We start from the raw sequence: 16,857 nt of genomic DNA, 5'->3' as shown, positions 1-16,857 counted from the left end.
ATATAAATGTAATATACAGTAAAAATCAGTACACGGACTGTGTTACCGGTGGGAAGGGGCAGTGATAACCCTCCATCGGGCCATCCTCTCTCCCTCCCCCGGTTCTGCCCCCGGTCCCCCTCAGCCCCCCCAGTACCGCGAGAGTTCGGGCTCCGGGGGCGGAGAGACGATCAGCGCATGACGGAGAACTGCGGGGCCCGGTAGGTAAGGGCCAGGGGACCCGGCACCGGGAGAGACCGTTGGGATATGGTACCGGGGGGAGAGACCGGGGATCCGGTAGCGGGGAGAACTCGGTACCGGGGGAGTGACCAGGGGCATCCGGTAGAGGGGGACTGTGGCCACACGGGGCTCCTGCCCTCAGCCAGTGGATTAATGCCCCGGAGAACCTCCCCAGACAGGACTCCTGCCCCACCTGACACCTCAACACAGGGAGAGACACTCACTGAGTGACAGTGAGAGACAGCATCACTGAAACACTGAGTGTGAGCAGAGAGCTCCACCCTGACAGCGAGAGACACCCAGTGACAGCGAGAGACAGCTTCGCAGAGACACAGAGTGTGAGTGACAACTCCGCCCAGACAGTGACAGTGAGAGACACCTAGTGACAGCGAGAGACAGTCTATTGCAACCAAGAAGTAGACCCAATGAGACAGCGCAAGAAGCTCTGGAGCTGGAGGAGAGACCGACCTGCAGCGAGAAACAGCCTCCTGGTGTCAGAGACATAGACGAGTCGCTCCTGGGGAGGCAGTGCAGGTTAATTGCCCTCTCATCGTCCCTTTTGCCCCAGACAGGAAGGAGGTTGCACCCCATCCTTCTCCCTGTCAGTGGGTTCAGTCCATGAGAGCCCTGAGTAGGGCGATTAATTTAGTTGCCCCATCTTCCCCAACTTGCCCCCGCTTTTTACCCCGCCTCTTGCCGATCTGGAGTTATTATTGCCCTAATGCCATATCCCATTGGTCTCGCCCCAGGTCTGAAATGGCACCTTGTGGGTTAGATGTGAAACCTTCGCTTTTTCTACACGCATCCCTACCCGTCCTCTGCCCCCTGCACCCCCTTTAATACCCTCTCTCTGTCTGTGTAACCCGTTCCTACCTGGTTTATCTGCCTTAGAACCCCTCTCTCTCTAACGCACATGGGTGTTTTTCCTTCCCGGCAGACATGGCTGACCACCTGCCCACCGGTACCCGGAGAAATATGCCCAGGACCAACCGTTCCCGAGCTGCCCCCCAGATCACCGTCCCTACCCCTGATCCTGAGAACCATCTGGCCTCAGAACGTCCGAGAATCGGTTAGAACTTTGGCTGTTTTCAGGTTTTGACCTCCCTCAACCACCCTCAGACTCCCTCAACCTCCTCAGCCTCCCTCAACCTCCTTCAGCCTCCCTCAACCACCCTCAGCCTCCCTCAACCTCCTCAGCCACCCTCAGCTTCCCTCAACCTCCTTCAGCCTCTCTCAACCTCCTTCAGCCACCATCAACCACCCTCAACTTCCTTCAGCGACCCTCAGCCTCCCTCAACCTCCTTTAGACACCCTCAGCCTCCCTCGACCTCCTTTAGCCTTCCTCGGCCTCATTAACATGAAATAAACATTATTTTTGAAGCCTTTTCGCAGAGACTCTCTCCGCCGGGTAACGTCTCAGCGCCTGGGATTGTTGGGGCCATCGGTGGTTTAAAGAGGAGCCTCTGGCACCACTTCAAAGCGAGGGAGGATTTTCTTACCCCGCCGCGCGGCGATGCGCTTTGAAATGGTTCCAGTGGGACCCCCGTCTTTCGTTTGCCCGTCTAAATCTAGAACATCTAAAACTTCTGGAGATAATCCAGAATCTAAAGTACCCTCGTGGCCTCCAATGAAAATGTGATGATTTTTATTTTCTGAGGTTATTCTGGCGGTCAGGGCGGGATGTACATTTTTGGAGCCCCGTTAACCCTTGTAGTACCTTGTAAATTAGTTATTTAGGGTGTGGTTTCCATGGTTCTGAATGATCGGGGTAGTTCTGACCAGGTGGTCCTGATACATGCCTCGGGGGCGTCAGGGACCCCTGCAAATCATGGCCATTTCTGACTGATCATTTTTTTTCCCAGATGGCCCCTCTGCTCGGGAAATGGCTCAGCGGAAATATCCGAGGACCGGACGCCGAGAGCTGCGGGTGATACCGGTAAAGGGGTTATCTAGAGGTCCCCTCGCTGCCCCTCTCCCGACAGGTCTCAAGTTTGAGGTCCATTAAATTAAAGCACGACTTACCTCCAAGAGGCCTCAAATCCCCCCCCCCCCGAGGAACCCGATCTGACCTTCACTGAGCTTTATCCAGCGACCCAGCGGGGGTTTAATCTCTGCTTCATTTACTCACTCTCTCTCCTTCCTTCTTTGTCCTCCTTTCCTCTTTCTCTCTCTCTCTCCCTCTCTGTCTCTCTCTCTCAGGCCTCCCTCATCAGCCAGTGGAAGGAGATGTTTAAGTCTCAGTCCAGAGTGAAATGTCCAAATTCTTGCTGTTGGCTTCAGTTCCCCAGTGTTTACAGCCTGAAACAGCATTACGAGCGCTGCCAGGGGGTGAGTGAACACCAGCCACTCACACTGCCACTCACACACTACCCTATGTGCTGGTCACACTTACACACTACCTCATGTGCCCGGTCACTCACACACTAACCCCATGTGCCCGGTCACTCACACACAACCCGAATGTGCCGGTCACTGTCACACACTACCCCATGTGCCCGGTCACTCACACACTACCCCATGTGCCCTGTCACTCATACACTACCCCATGTGCCCGTTCGCTGTCACACACTACCCCCATGTCACTGGTCGCTCTCACAGACTCTCTTCCCTCCAGGCCGGACTCTCCTCCCGTTTGCGGTTCTCCTGCACGTTCTGCGAAGCCGTCTTTATCTCCAAGTCTCAGCTGCAGAAACATCTGATTTGGAATCATCCAGACCTCGGAGGCAACAGGGAGAAAAGGCCTCAACAACCAGCATTCTGCAGAGGGGCAAAAGAGAGGTGCAAGTGGGACCCCTACGCTGCAAGCTCCATATGGGCTATGACAGCGTATGGGTATTAGAGCAGCGCTGAGGGTTTTTTGAGGGGTATAACTGTGTTATGGGGTATTAGAGCAGCGCTGGGGGTCTGTTATGGGGTATTAGAGCCGTGTAGAATTCTGTAAATGTGCTCCCTGTATGTCACTCGTAGAGCGGCTGAGAAACTCCAGCCCAGGCGTTCAAAACACACAAAACTGCAAAAGCCCCCAGAGGAGAATGGGAAGGAGACCCCCGGAGTCAGACGTGGAGATACGTCCAACGAGGACCCAGAAAGGATGAAACACAGTAAGAAGCGCGCCGTGCGTCACCCCCTCTCGCTCTTTTCATGTTTCATTTTCCCTTTGCCCATTTTTGGGGCATTAACCGGGGAGTGGAGCTAAAGTCCCCGGCGGGTAGAAACATACATTTGCAATAAAACCTTCTCTTATTTCTTCCAATTCCAAGCATTTCTTGGAATTGTTTCAAACTCTTAGCGTTGCTCTCTCTTTCTTTCTCTCTGTCTCTCTGTCTCTCTATCCTCTCTCTCTTTCTGTCTGTCTCTCTCTGTCTCCCCCTCTCTGTCATTCTTTCTTTGAAATGATTCCCAAATGCTCTCCTTGGTTTTTCTCTCTCTCGAGTCAGGAAGGAAACAAAAAACTCCAAAGAAGTTCACCGGGGAGCAGCCGTCCGTTAGCGGGACCTTCGGCCTGAAAGGTGAAAAATCGCACGTTGGCTCCTGTCGCCTCCTCCCGCTCCTTGAAAGCAGAGTTTCCTTATAACCCAGGGTTGGCAGCCCTGTTACCCCAAGCTGGGCACATTTTCAGGACCAATGCTTTTGATCATCCCATGAGACATTCAGCCGCGGGGCCGAACTACGAGGGTTCTTTTCCCTCCATCCAACATCTTCACTTGTAACAGCACCACCGCAGCACTCTGGGAGTTAGGGTTTCTTGGTCAACCAATGTTTTCGTATCTCCAGCTTTGATGTTGCAATGGATCACAACATTGTAGAAAAACAAGTTCCAAAATATAGCCCTTTCCCATTGGCTGAGCTGGCAGTGAATCATAGAGTGGATCAGAATAACCCATCTGTAATTGGCCATAGATCTCGTGTTTGATCCAGCCAATCACAGAAGGACATATTATCTTCCATGACTCATTGGCTTCCTCCATGGCCAGGGCTATGCCCCCTGTGTTTATTGTTTCAGGTGTGTTTTTGCCAATGTTGTGTCCCATTGTGATGGGCTGAAGATGAAGACAAGAGCATTGTTTGACCACACATTGAGCAAGAAGAAGGTAAGAGGGAACCCTTTATATGGGACATAAATTTAGAGGACCACTGGTCGGGGGTGCTGGATATTCGAACCACCCTCTTTCACACACCCTAAGTAGATGGGTAGCCGTTACCGACCCTTGGTCCTTGACATCTCGCGTCCTGTACAAGTTTCGGATCGTTGGGATTGGTCATCGTTGGCGTCCTTTTCAAAGTTTGGTGATCCAAGCTGGCACAAGGAACAGGAATAGTTACTGAGAGTCAAAACCCAGACACAGAAAAATGCTTATTAGAGGAAAAACGTCCTCGTTGCGTTTTGTGGTCTTCTGCTGGGACACGTTTGGGTGGCCATTACGTAGCAGGGCTCCTCTCCAAAGCATCTCTCTTACGGAACATAAAAGGGTATTTGTGGGAGGTATATTTCATTCCGTCGCCGTATCTGCCCCTGTTAGGACTCGGGAAAGTAGACGATAAATCCTGGGGAAGACGGGTAAGGCCGGTATGCGTACGGACCAAAGAAGTGATGAAGAGGAGGGATGGTCCCAGCATCCGACGTGATCACGCAGTACCAGCTGCAGGTAAAATAAAAGCCCCGGGTAGATAGGTTTGGGATTTATCATGAATGATACTGTGCGATAACATGGGTTCCCGCTAAAGCCTTTTATCTGGATGGGTACAGATCACATGCATGTCTTTGCCCCCTGTACCAGGCAGTTTGGACGATGCGTGCCTACGTCATGGTAATAAGAGGGGGGTGGTGACGTGTCCTAACTGTGTCTCCGTCACGCGTAAAACCATGGCTGGTCTGAAGAAGCACATGGACGTATGTGAGCAGGTGAGACATGTCATATGTTCTTCCATAGCTCTGGTGCTTGCCCCTCTCTGTTGTGTGTTCTGTAGGTTTGCGTGTCTGTATACCTATGTGTGTGTGCAGTGTTTGTGTCTGTGTTGCGTGTCCCTGGAAGTTGGCCGGTCTGTGCAGTGATCCGTGTGCGTCTCCCAGCTGCAGGAAGCCTTGCGGTGTCAACATTGCAGGAAACAGTTCAAGTCCAAGGCTGGTCTCAATTATCACACGATGGCCGAGCACGTCAACAAGGTAGGAGGGAGCTCATTGTGTTGGCGCGCGGTACTTCCTGTGTGTGAGCGGCCGCTGTACTTCCTGTGTGTGAGCTGGCGCGGTGTACACGCAATGTGTGAGCTGGTGCGGTGTACCCGCTGCATGTGAGCTGGCACAGTGTACCCGCTGTGTGTGAGCTGGCGCGGTGTACCCGTTATGTGTGAGCTGGTGCGGTGTACTCGCTATGTGTGAGCTGGCGCGGTGTACCCGCTGCATGTGAGCTGGTGCGGTATGCCCGCTGTGTGAACTGGCACGGTGTACCCGCTGTCTGTGAGCTGTCGTGGTATACCTGAAGTGTGAGCTGGCGTGGAGTACCCGCTGCGTTTGAGCTGGCGCGGAGTACATGCTGTGTGTGAGCTGGTGCGGTGTGCCCACTGTGTGGAGGGTATCACTGGGTATATAGTACCCCCATGGCATGTTGTGTCTTCCAGTCTTCCAGTCCTGATGATACCCCCCGAGATGAACAGAAAGAGCGTGAGCGCCTGCGCAGAGTTCTGAAACAGATGGGGAAGTTGCGCTGCCCGAAGGAGGTACAGCACACGCGGCACATACAGACAAGCCATTGATCACGTCACATACATGTACTGCGGATACATACGGTATCAGTACCTGCTCTATAACTTTGTCCCTGCCCCCTCGCAGGATTGCTCCGCCTCCTTCTCCAGTTTGATGGGGTATCAGTACCACACTCAGCGCTGTGGGAGGCAGCAGACGGCGGGCGACAGGCTGCGCTTCTCCTGTCCGTACTGTAGCAGGGAATACCAGTCCAAGGCCGGCAGAGATTACCACGTGCGATCCGAGCACTGCCAGGTGAGATGTCGCTAAGGCGTCCACTTACTGGTGCGACACTCATTGAGTGGTCACTGGGAGCGAGCTCCCTGTGACTGCTGATATGAGCGTGAGTGTTTGGGAGGTGAGTGCCCATGGTGCCCCCCTAGACCAAGTGTACTTAGTAATTGCCCCACTCTGTTCTAGCTCCAGGCCCCCACGGAGCCCACGCAAGCAGTGGTGGAGGCAGAGCTGGAGGACATCGAGCGGACGCCCAGTGGCCGAATACGGCGCCAGTCGGCCCAGGTGGCCATCTTCCATCTGCAGGAAATCGCCGAAGATGAACTCGCCAAGGATGGTGGGAGAAGGAGGATGCGAGAGGACCTGGTACCTGACAGCAAAAGGGTAATAGGGGCAAATGAGGCAATAGAGACAAAGGGGGGGAGATGGTGAGGGGAATTCTGATGGAAATAACTTGTTGCTCTGAGTGTTGGGAGTGTGAGTATAGGTATCGGCACTTGCCCTCTCTCTTTATTAACCCAGTTGGGGTTATTATAAGGGTTTCACATCTGTCCTGCATGTAACAGCTGAATTACCTGCGCCCCGGCCTGCCGACCTTCAACCCCCAGCTCCTGGACTCCTGGAAAAGCCGCGTGAAGGAGAACGGATTCATCTGCTGCCCGAATAACGTGAGTGTTACCACCAAAACGCTCACACACTGATACATACACTCAGCGACACACAAACACTAATTTGTTTCCCGTTTGCCGGCAGTGCTGTGAAGCAATATACTCCAGCGTGTCCGGACTGAAGGCTCATCTAGCCAACTGCACCAAGGTAATGAGTGGGCACTCGTGAGTCTTCACAGTGGGTGTTCTGAGTGACTGACAGGCCCCTGCCTGGAACGTGATTGTGCTGAATGAGAGCTCACCCTGAGTGCTGCGGATGACTGATCGCACACTCCGTTTGCCGTTGAGCGTGAGCTACTTTTGTCTCCCCGGCAGGGGGCTCACTCCGTGGGCAAGTATCGCTGCCTCCTGTGTCAGAAAGAGTTCAGCTCTGAGAGTGGTGTGAAGTATCACATCCTGAAGGCACACTCACAGGTGAGTGGAGAAAGTGTGGGCGTCCGTACGGGGGATAGAAGGTCCTGCGCGGACCTGTGGGTTGGTACAAGGTCCTGCCATATTGCTTTATGGGTCACATTGGCTGGTTATGGGGCATAAGCCGTGGCGTTGTGCAAGGCATCGCATTAGAGTATGTCATTAGGTAGTTGGATGGGAAGCTGGTGACGTTTGGTGTTGAAGGCTCTCACTCTCACTCCGCAGAACTGGTTCCGAGCTTCCGCCGTCTCTTCGCCCCTCAAAAGAAAATCGCCTTCTTCCATCTGCCCCGGGAACGCGTCTGAAACGGGGGCAACGGACAAGAAACAAAGAAAGAAACCCAAAGAGAAGCCCCCTGCCTCCACCCCGGCAACGTCGGCACCCCAAACGAAGGAAGCCCCCTCTTTAATAAAAATCCCCCCCAAGAAAACAAGTAAACCCGCGAGCGCACACAGTTTGGGGCTCAAGGCGACGTTGAGGAAGGGTCTGCCGACTAAACGAGGCAAATAGCTGGCCGGGATCGGCTCCGTAGAAGAACCTCTGTTTGCAGGCCCCTGCTTCTCCCGCCCGATCGCCAAACAGGCCCCTCCGCGTCGGGAGCGGCTTTTAGATTAGAGCGCGTCTCCAGAAGGCAGGATATCTGGGGGGTTTGGGGGTCCCAGGAGATGCCTTCTCCTCCAGGATCCCACCAGAGCGCACCCACAGACTTTGGTCGGACGTCATATACAATGTTTCAGACTGTCGCCGTGCGTCAACGCACAACTCCACCATCACTAACCCCGCTTGTTACGCGCATAAAGCTAATGGGGCGGAATAATCTAAACTCACTCCCCTGTCTGGCTTCCGGCATCCTCCGCGGTTTAGGAACCACAGAAATTAGAATCATGTATGTGTACATAGTCATGCGGTCACGTGATACGTGTAGCATGCTGGCGAACCAGGCCTTCCTACCCGTTGCCAGGAGTAACTCCTGGCGTGCTGCATTCACGTCGGGCTCCAACACGACTAAGGAGCTTCTGGAACACGTAGTGCTTCGTAAAGTACCCTCTTCGAATTGTAAGCTCTTGGGGTCAGAGGGTTGGAGGCATCTGCGCATCTCGTGTCCCAAGCAGAAGGCAGCGGATGTGAATATTTACACACTTGGATGCACTTTTACTAGTTGAAGTAATTGCACTAGACCGTGTCACAGAGTCGGCACACGCGTGTCAGGGTTCCCGGTGGAGTCGGAGTGCCGTGTAGTGGGTCTCGCGTGTGACGGGCGTTTTATTATTGGTACGCGGCTCCTCCGTTAGGCTGCTTGTGTATTTTTTATGCGTGCAATAAATTAGGGTGTGTTTTTTTTTTAGATTTCGTGGCCGGCAGGGACCACGCTCCCGAAGGGTTAACGCCGGATGTGTCACGTTCTATCTGTTCAATAAAACAAATATTTCAATTTAACAAAAAAAAAAACGCGTTTTTAGATGAATCTGGTTTCTCGTCAGGAACCGAAATCTGGCTCACGTATTTATGGGGGGCTTACTATCCAATCGAAGGGGAAGCCCCCCATATAACAATAAGCAACTTCCTGTTCTCGGGATCTGCTGGATTATTCCTCCCCGTTAAGTTATCAATGCCCTATTGTTAGGTTGCTGCTTTTTGGTTGGTTGCATCCTTGGTATGGGGGAAAGCGTCGGCAGAGGAAGGTAATCTGCCCCTCGGGGTGCAGTTAGACCCCAGAACAGTGTTCCCTCTAAGCTGTGCGCTTGTGCGCGCGCACATAGCTTTTTTAGAGAGCGCACATGTCCAAAAATTGTGCGCACAACAGTTTTTCCCAAAAAAAGAAAAAAATAATAATTTTATTGAAACTTTATGCGGCGCGGATATTGTGCGCACAAAATTTTTGCTCTGTGAAACTTTTTGCACAAGAGAAATTTTCTGCGCACGCCAACTAAGAAAAATTAGATGGAACATTGCCCCAGAACCTCCCCTGCCCAGACGCCGCTCTGTTTCTTATTTCCTTTATATCGTGAAAACATTCAGCTTGTTGAAGCCCTGGAATACCCCAGTGGCCCCGGCGGCCCACAAACACCAGCATGGTTTAGTAAGTCCCCCTGCTGCTCTCGGGGCAGGGATTTGGAGCCACTGTACCCCTTAACCCTCCAGTCACCCCCAGAAATGTTCCAAAAACATGGCACGAGGTGAGGACTTCATGGGGCACTTTAGTCAACCCTTTCACATCCCATCCTGGGTATTGTGCTAATCCCTGTTCACAAACCGCCTTTATTCTTATTTCTAAGGGTAAAGGACCCATCAGGGGATACCGGGAGCTTTAATTCGGCTCCAGCCAATCAGTGCCCGAGTATCCAGGGTGAGGCGTGTGTTTCGAACTACCTCTCTCTGTGTGCATTGGGCGGAGGAGCGCATGTGTCGCGGGGGATGCTGGAACATGTAGTTCAGAGCTTTACCGACATAACTTGAGACAAGTGTGCTGAACTACGACTCCCATCACCCTCTTTCCCCCTTGTGACAGCTCGGGGAATGGCGGAGCCCGAGCAGGCCCGTCCAGGAAAGGAGTCCGGGGGCAGTGAAAGGTGAGAGAGCTCCTGGGGAGGCAGGAAACTGGTGACCATGGAAACCTAGTTACCATGGAGTGTAGTCGCCATAGTAACGGGGCAAATAGGAAATGTAGGTGAAGGTGCTCTTATATGCGTGCCAATGTAATTCCCACCACCTGGTATGACATGGGTTAAACACCGGCAATAAAAAATGTTTTAAAAGCAAAATATGCCACAAAATGCCGTCCGTGTGTGATACATACCCCAGTGACGCGCGTCTGCAGGTTATTGCCCCCGCCGGCCGCAGATCTGATTATATGAATAATAATTTGATCACATCCGTTTGTGGTAAATAGCCATGAAGTTAATGTTTTCTCCCGATGAATTGGCAGGTGGCCCGGGGTAAAGGTCTTTTACATACTCTAGTGACATTTCCATAATTCTGGTATGTCGCAGGTCCCTGCTTGCACGCAGGTGACTCCAAAACACCCAACAGGTGACTCCAAAACACCCAACAGGTGACTCAGAGCTAAAACTCTTTAGAGCCCTGAGGTCAGGCGTGTGTGTAAATACATGTAACCTCGGGTCAGGCATGTGTGTAAATACATGTAACCTCGGGTCAGGCATGTGTGTAAATACATGTACCCCTGGTTCAGACGTGTGTGTAAACACATGTACCACGGGTCAGAAGCGTGTGCCGCCTGGCAGCAGACCCGTGTGCGCTGATTGGTTGTGTGTATTCTGCTTCCATTTTTATAACATCCTCGCTATTAATATCCGCTGGAAGCTGATCCTCGGAGCAGGGCCGGCAGGGGCTTTAGGATGAATTTGCCCGTGTGCCCGGGGGCGGCTGGCTGCTGGACCCTGGACGGGGGCAACAGGTAATTCACAAACAAGGCTGCCACCTACCTGAGCCGCTCCTGTCTCCTAGAGGTGTCACCCCCTGCTGTCCTAGAGGTGCGTTGTCTGCTGGTTTGCTGGAGTCATAGAGGTGCCAGTCTGTATTTGTGTTGTGTGGTCTCTGCTCATGCCGGTACCGGTTAAGTCCTTGTGTCCAGACGGGTCCAGTTACTGGGGGCAGACGGGTCCGGTTACCGGGGGCAGACGGGTCCGGTCCCGCAGAGCTCACTGACACTCACAGACTTAGAAAGTTATTTAGATCCCTGGCTGATGCCTCCGATTCCCTTACCCTGCTGTATCACTGACACTCTTACCCCTCCCTGGGCAGTTGCCATCACAGCACAATTCACAGATCAGGATCAGGCAACTTGGTTATTATCGAGTTCTACTCATTGGACCCATTTCTGCAAAAATAGAGATTTTCTGTGTTTGGACCGATGGGCTTCTCCCTCCATCTTGTTTCACCCCGCGCCTTTTTCATTGTTTCCTCACCCACCGCCTTTGCCAGCAGCACGGAAGCCTCTCACTCCCTGCTGCCCCCCGTCAGCCCCGGACGGTCTTCCCGCCGACGCACCACCAGCCAGTGCAAGTCAGAGCCCCCCTTACTCCGGACCAGCAAGCGAACCATCTACACGGCCGGGCGCCCACCATGGTACAACGAGCACGGGGCGCAGTCCAAGGAGGCCTTTGTGATCGGTGAGAGACCCTCTGGGCAATAGTTGTCTGGCCCCTCTATACAGCAGACAGAGAGTGGCCCCCTATCTGTCTCTTTGGCCCCGTCCCTGTCCCCGTCCCCTCCCCATCTATCACCCTGCGCTTGCGCGACTTATCGTCTCCCTCTCTGTCTCTCTGTTTCAGGCCTGGGAGGTGGAAGCGCGTCGGGTAAAACCACCGTGGCCAGGATGATCATTGAAGCTCTGGACGTGCCCTGGGTGGTCCTCCTGTCTATGGACGCCTTCTACAAAGTACGCCGGTGTGGGGGGGTCAGCACGCTGCGGGCAGGGGATCTAGAACTAGGTGCACAGCAGTCTAGAACCATTGCTCCCGGGGCTGTCTGTGCTCTAGAACGCCGTGCTGTGTGTTCATGGACATTCTATGCCCGGTGTGTTTCAGGCATAGAATGCAGAGCTCGCGCTCCGGAGCTAAGTTTGTAGCATTGATTTTTCCAGGCTGTGCCGCAGCCTTCAGGTCACGTTCCCTGGAACATACATGGTCTGCGTATGATGTGAGAGCTGGGGGTCCCGTGGCCTGAACGGTGTCCCGGCCCACCTAGCCTGTGACTTTAACCCTGGGGTTTAGGATCGCTGCTCACATCACCCTGCGATGTCAGGGGTCCGGAAGCCCCTTGCTGAGCCTTTATGTCTTTTTTCCCCCAAACCTCTCAGGTGCTGACAGAGGAGCAGGAGGCTCGGGCCGCCAACAACGACTACAATTTCGACCACCCAGACGCCTTTGACTTCGACCTGATTATCAATACTCTGAAGAAGCTGAAACAGGGAAAAAGCGTGAAAATCCCAACCTACGACTTTACCACCCATAGCCGCCACAAGGAGTGGGTGAGGGCGCTGGGGGCAGGAGGAACGTGGAGGGCGCTGGGGACAGGAGGACGAGGAGGGCGTTGGGCTGGGGGATAACTGGGGTTGAAGACGGTTTGTAAATGATTAGTAAGGATTCTGGACGATGACACCTCCTTTCTGTCTCGCGCAGAAAACCTTGTATGGAGCCAACGTGATCATCTTTGAGGGGATCATGGCCTTCGCTCACACGGAACTCCTGAAGGTGATGGTCCACGGGTTGTCCTTCGTTTTAGTGCCAGCAGCAGGTGGAAAGCAGACCCCCTCGTATAAAGACGAGCCGCAGAAACCCAGCAAAGTTTAACTAAACCTCAGAGTTACAAAACGTATTTTTTTTTGTTTTAACTTGCATAGATAATACAAAGAAAATTAATAAGATCAGAATGACCCGGGGCGGGTGGGAGAGAGTCCACGGGCGGGTGGGAGAGAGTCCGCGTAGCACCGCAGCTTGTGACCCGTCCCCACAGCTCTTAGACATGAAGATTTTCGTGGACACGGACTCTGACATCCGCCTGGTGAGACGGCTCCGCAGAGACATCTCCGAGCGAGGCCGAGACATCGAGGGCGTCCTCAAGCAGTACCACGCGTTCGTGAAACCGGCGTTTGATCAGCACATACAGCCCACCATGCGCCTGGCAGACATTGTGGTGCCCAGAGGTGAAGCTTCATACGGGGTCAGGGTTCCTGCCCCTCTTCTCCCTTCTGTTGCCCCCCCCATCTTTGTCCTTTTGTCCATCTTCTCTCCCCACACGTCCATCTTCCCCTCTCCCCCATCTCTGTTTCAGGCAGCGGGAACACGGTGGCCATCGAGTTGATTGTGCAGCACGTACACAGCCAGCTGGAGGAGGTGAGTGACGGCGGCTCCTGCCGGGCCCGGATCATCCTGTGCTCTACGCTCTGTAACCCCGTAACCCCAAGATGCCCCTCGGACCCCCTGCTCCTCATTTCACATCTGTCCATCAATACCCCCTTTATCACAGTCTGTCCGTGCCCCCTTTTAATGGTCTGTCTGTCCGTGTCCCCTTTTCGGTGTCTGTCTGTCCATAGCTCCTTTTCACTGTCTGTCTGTCCCACTGCTGCAGAGGGAGCTGAGCGTCAGGTAAGAGACTCCCCAACCCCTTTACCCCTCTCTGAGCAGCCGGTGGCAGTCGGGCATCAGGGAGGGGGTCCTGGCCCCCGTGCCCCAAGTGTTGTTTTCTTTATTGATTTTGTGTCCTTTGCTTCTTTTCATTATTCTTAACCCCCTCCCTCCCTGCTCTGCACTCTCCCTCGTCTCTTGTAGCCGCTCACACACCCTGGCCTGGGGTATGTTGTGCTGGTGGGGGCTTGGTGATGAGTACAGGAAGCCGCCCCCTCCTTCCTGTGGTCGCCCGCGCTGCTGACACAGGAAGCCCCTCGATGTGATCCCCCTGCAGACAATCGGACAATGACTCCCCCGTGCTTGTAAGAGCACCACATTATATTACATGTCCCAAATCCTGCAGAATGGCCCCCAGGAGCCACTGTGGCCCCAGGCGTTCAGTCCCCGCTGCCTTGAGTGTCGGAATGGCTCAGCGTACTTGCTGGCTCTCCAGCTGCTGTGGACTTTCACTCCGACAATCCTCAGCCAGCTCAGAGTCCCAGCCCCGCGGATTCCATATCATATATCCTCCTATAGATCCTGCGGACTGTCTCTCTCTCACACTCACTCATGCTCTCCGTTCCCTCTCTCTCCCTTCCTCCCCATCTCTCCTCCACGTACTCTCCACCCTTTCATCATGGCGTCCTTCGCTCTGCCCATCCCCTGAGCCAGCGGAAGCTCCGATGGGACATGTGAGATCCGTGTACACCCTGCATGTGTTTTTACATAAACTAACATGCCTTGCGTGTTCACCGCTGCCTAACATCCCCCTACCGAGCCGGGGCATTTTATTACATACGTGTACAGTTTATTACATATGTGTGCGGTTTGGCTCTAAAACCTGCTCTGCACGCCGCGTGCCGTAGTGTGTGTCACGTGTTAGCTGTAGATTGTGCAGTTTGATGACGATGGTACAGACGACACGCGGAGACGGTGTAACAATCTAGAACATAACCTAGAACTATTATAAATAACGTGATTTCAGGCTACAGACTGAACGGTGAGTTCTCGTGGCGCCAACATGCGTGATCTGGGGTGTGGAGTGCGAGCTGTGTGCCGGGGGCAGCTCGGGGTATGTTGGAGGGTAAGTACCCAGAACTCATGTCTTCTCTCCCCCACTCTATAGGGCGGCTCTGGCGTCTGCCCACCAGTCCCATCCCCTGCCACGTACCCTTAGCGTGTTGAAAGAGACCCCGCAGGTCAGCGTCATGCACACTATCATCAGGTATGGCATCCGCGTGCGCATGGAGGAGGCCTGTCACACGTACAACATGTTAAAATCACGCAAGTGAACCCGGGGGGGGGCGATACGTGACATGTGCCATGCAGGTATTTAAAGGGACACAGAGACCAAATGCGGGGCGTTCTGCGTGTAACGTGTTATCTGTGGGTGACTTTGGGGTAATGCATGTGACCGTTTCCGGTGATTTCTGGGATGTTTTTTCACAGGAATAGAGAAACGAGTCGGGATGAGTTCATTTTCTATTCCCGGCGTCTGATGCGTCTCCTCATTGAGCATGCGCTCTCCTTCCTGCCATTCCGGGTGAGTGTGGAGTGACCGTGTCTCTGTGGAAACGAGGCAGGATTACTGGGGGGGAATAAATGGAGAAGATGTTTGTAAGTTACTAACAGCGCTACGGAATCTGTTTGCGCCATATGTGTGAGTGCTCCAGGATCTGCCGCACGGCCCAGGTTTCCAGTAGATTGTGTCTCTCTCCCCAGAGCTGCACCGTTCAGACTCCGCAAGGACACGACTACCACGGACGGACGTATGACGGCAAACGGGTGAGTGTGAGTACAGTATGTGCGATGAGGGGGATATGTGTGAGTGTGACGGGGGGATTCCCTGGGCCTGCCGATGCGATGTTTCTGACCCCCGGACCCTTTTTTTTTTTTTATTTAGATCACCGGGGTCTCCATATTGCGAGCCGGAGAGACCATGGAGCCGGCGCTAAGGGCCGTCTGCAAAGATGTCCGGATTGGAACCATCCTCATCCAAACCAACCCCAGCACTGGGGAGCCAGAGGTGACAACATGGGGGGTCCATGGAGATTTTGGGGTCCTCGAGGGTCCCTGTTGGATCTATGAATGTGGATTAGAGGGGATCTGCCGCGGCCCCCGTCCGCACTTTTCCCGCTCCCCGTCTGACCGCCTCGTCTCCCGCTCCCCGTCTGACCGCCTCGTCTCCCGCTCCCCGTCTGACCGCCTCGTCTCCTGCTCCCCGTATGACCGCCTCTTCTCCCGCTCCCCGTCTGACCGCCTCTTCTCCCGCTCCCCGTCTGACCGCCTCTTCTCCCGCTCCCCGTCTGACCGCCTCTTCTCCTGTTCCCCTCTTTCCTTCAGCTGCATTACTTGAGGCTTCCGAAGGATATCAGCGAGGACCACGTTATCCTGATGGACTGCACGGTGTCCACAGGGGCCGCTGCTATGATGGCTGTCCGGGTGCTGCTGGTGAGAGGGCTTTTGGAGGTCTGAATGTGTCCGCGTGCCAAGCCCCGTCCGGCTCTCCCTTCTCTCAGCTGCTCTTCGTGTCCCGACAGGACCACGAGGTTCCGGAAGAAAAGATCTTCCTGCTGTCTCTGCTCATGGCCGAGCTGGGGGTGCACTCCGTGGCGTACGCGTTCCCCCGCGTCCGGATCCTCACCACCGCCGTGGACAAGAAGGTCAATGACATGTTTCGCATAATCCCAGGAATCGGTACGTCTGCCGTGGACAGGGGGCTTCCACCAAACCCATCTTTCCCTCTAAAACGGCCCCTCTACCCCTGGGCTGTGCATGTTCCTTCACATCTCGTTAGGTAGTAGGTATAATAAACACATCTACCCCCAAATCCCCCTCGTCTCGCCTCCACTCATCAGTGCCTGTTCCTTGTCTTCTTGGCAGGTAATTTTGGGGATCGTTACTTCGGGACGGACGCCCCTGCAGACTGGAGCGATGATGATGACCCGGCTTGACCCACTCGCACCGCAGACCCGCCGCCCCTCTGTAATAACTGCCCCTGGGTGGGATTCTGCCCCAGCGATTGTGTTTTACAATAAATTTAAAAAGGACGGGTTTCGTGTAAAATTCCTTACAAAGAAGGTGTTACATGGAACAGCGAGACGAGAGGTTCCTGGGATAGAAATGCTCATTTTACTATTTCCTGCCCCCTTATGCCGTTCATTAATCGGGGCAATTAGTCCCTTAATGTCAACCTTAAAACACAGACAGCTGCCATTTTTTTCCTGTTCATTTTTGGGTTCTACGCGTAAGGACAGTAAAGTTTATGTGTCGAGTGGGACGTTGGTTGCTATGGCAATTGCTTCACTTTAGCTGAAATCTCATTTTGTGCAGAACCCCATATTGAGCCGTTGTGGGTTTTTCTTCGCGGGGGGAGTTCCTGCCGCACCCCCCCCCCTGCTGGCGTGATGTTTCTGTGGGGGTCCCGAGTCCTCTTCGTGTCCACCTTGCAATGGAA

The 16,857-nt window shown here is 53.9% G+C and overlaps 2 protein-coding genes across 8 annotated transcripts; both read left to right on the top strand.

Annotated features, from left to right (window-relative positions):
- Positions 1-133: 133 nt before the first annotated feature.
- ZNF512B (zinc finger protein 512B) lies at positions 134-8,721 on the top strand. Of its 2 annotated transcripts, none has more exons than XM_053453560.1 (17): positions 134-204; positions 1,157-1,288; positions 2,082-2,155; positions 2,419-2,547; positions 2,834-2,997; positions 3,187-3,320; positions 3,657-3,728; positions 4,740-4,865; positions 4,998-5,122; positions 5,297-5,383; positions 5,836-5,934; positions 6,047-6,214; positions 6,380-6,577; positions 6,760-6,861; positions 6,947-7,009; positions 7,177-7,275; positions 7,498-8,721. In XM_053453560.1, the coding sequence occupies exons 2-17, from the start codon at positions 1,159-1,161 to the stop codon at positions 7,780-7,782; spliced, it is 2,055 nt and encodes a 684-aa protein (XP_053309535.1). In that variant the 5' UTR covers positions 134-204; positions 1,157-1,158; the 3' UTR covers positions 7,783-8,721. The 2 variants fall into 2 exon arrangements, with proteins under 2 accessions (XP_053309535.1, XP_053309534.1); XM_053453559.1 differs by having other exon boundaries at positions 5,291-5,383.
- A 1,036-nt stretch (positions 8,722-9,757) lies between these two features.
- Positions 9,758-16,450, top strand: UCKL1 (uridine-cytidine kinase 1 like 1). 6 transcript variants are annotated; one of them, XM_053453160.1, is made up of 15 exons: positions 9,758-9,842; positions 11,218-11,402; positions 11,565-11,671; positions 12,092-12,262; positions 12,414-12,485; positions 12,748-12,937; positions 13,066-13,127; positions 14,073-14,092; positions 14,527-14,625; positions 14,850-14,943; positions 15,123-15,191; positions 15,304-15,426; positions 15,744-15,851; positions 15,941-16,097; positions 16,284-16,450. In XM_053453160.1, the coding sequence occupies exons 1-15, from the start codon at positions 9,790-9,792 to the stop codon at positions 16,352-16,354; spliced, it is 1,581 nt and encodes a 526-aa protein (XP_053309135.1). In that variant the 5' UTR covers positions 9,758-9,789; the 3' UTR covers positions 16,355-16,450. The 6 variants fall into 6 exon arrangements, with proteins under 6 accessions (XP_053309135.1, XP_053309137.1, XP_053309134.1 ...); XM_053453162.1 differs by having other exon boundaries at positions 9,789-9,842; positions 11,215-11,402; positions 15,123-15,185; XM_053453159.1 differs by having other exon boundaries at positions 9,789-9,842; positions 11,215-11,402.
- Positions 16,451-16,857: the final 407 nt, after the last annotated feature.

This window comes from Spea bombifrons, chromosome 13 (genome assembly GCF_027358695.1).
Source record: "Spea bombifrons isolate aSpeBom1 chromosome 13, aSpeBom1.2.pri, whole genome shotgun sequence".
Taxonomy (NCBI): Eukaryota; Metazoa; Chordata; class Amphibia; order Anura; family Pelobatidae; genus Spea; species Spea bombifrons.
This window is presented reverse-complemented; position numbering and strand designations above follow the sequence as displayed.

Excerpts from the sequence above, each read along its gene's own strand:
- UCKL1 (XM_053453159.1), top strand. The coding sequence starts at position 9,790 with ATGGCGGAGCCCGAGCAGGCCCGTCCAGGAAAGGAGTCCGGGGGCAGT. Across the intron at positions 11,403-11,564 it reads CAAGGAGGCCTTTGTGATCG|GCCTGGGAGGTGGAAGCGCG; the intron begins GTGAGAGACCCT and ends TCTCTGTTTCAG. Across the intron at positions 12,486-12,747 it reads CTCACACGGAACTCCTGAAG|CTCTTAGACATGAAGATTTT; the intron begins GTGATGGTCCAC and ends CCGTCCCCACAG.
- ZNF512B (XM_053453559.1), top strand. The coding sequence starts at position 1,159 with ATGGCTGACCACCTGCCCACCGGTACCCGGAGAAATATGCCCAGGACC. Across the intron at positions 2,548-2,833 it reads ATTACGAGCGCTGCCAGGGG|GCCGGACTCTCCTCCCGTTT; the intron begins GTGAGTGAACAC and ends TCTTCCCTCCAG. Across the intron at positions 5,935-6,046 it reads AGTTGCGCTGCCCGAAGGAG|GATTGCTCCGCCTCCTTCTC; the intron begins GTACAGCACACG and ends GCCCCCTCGCAG.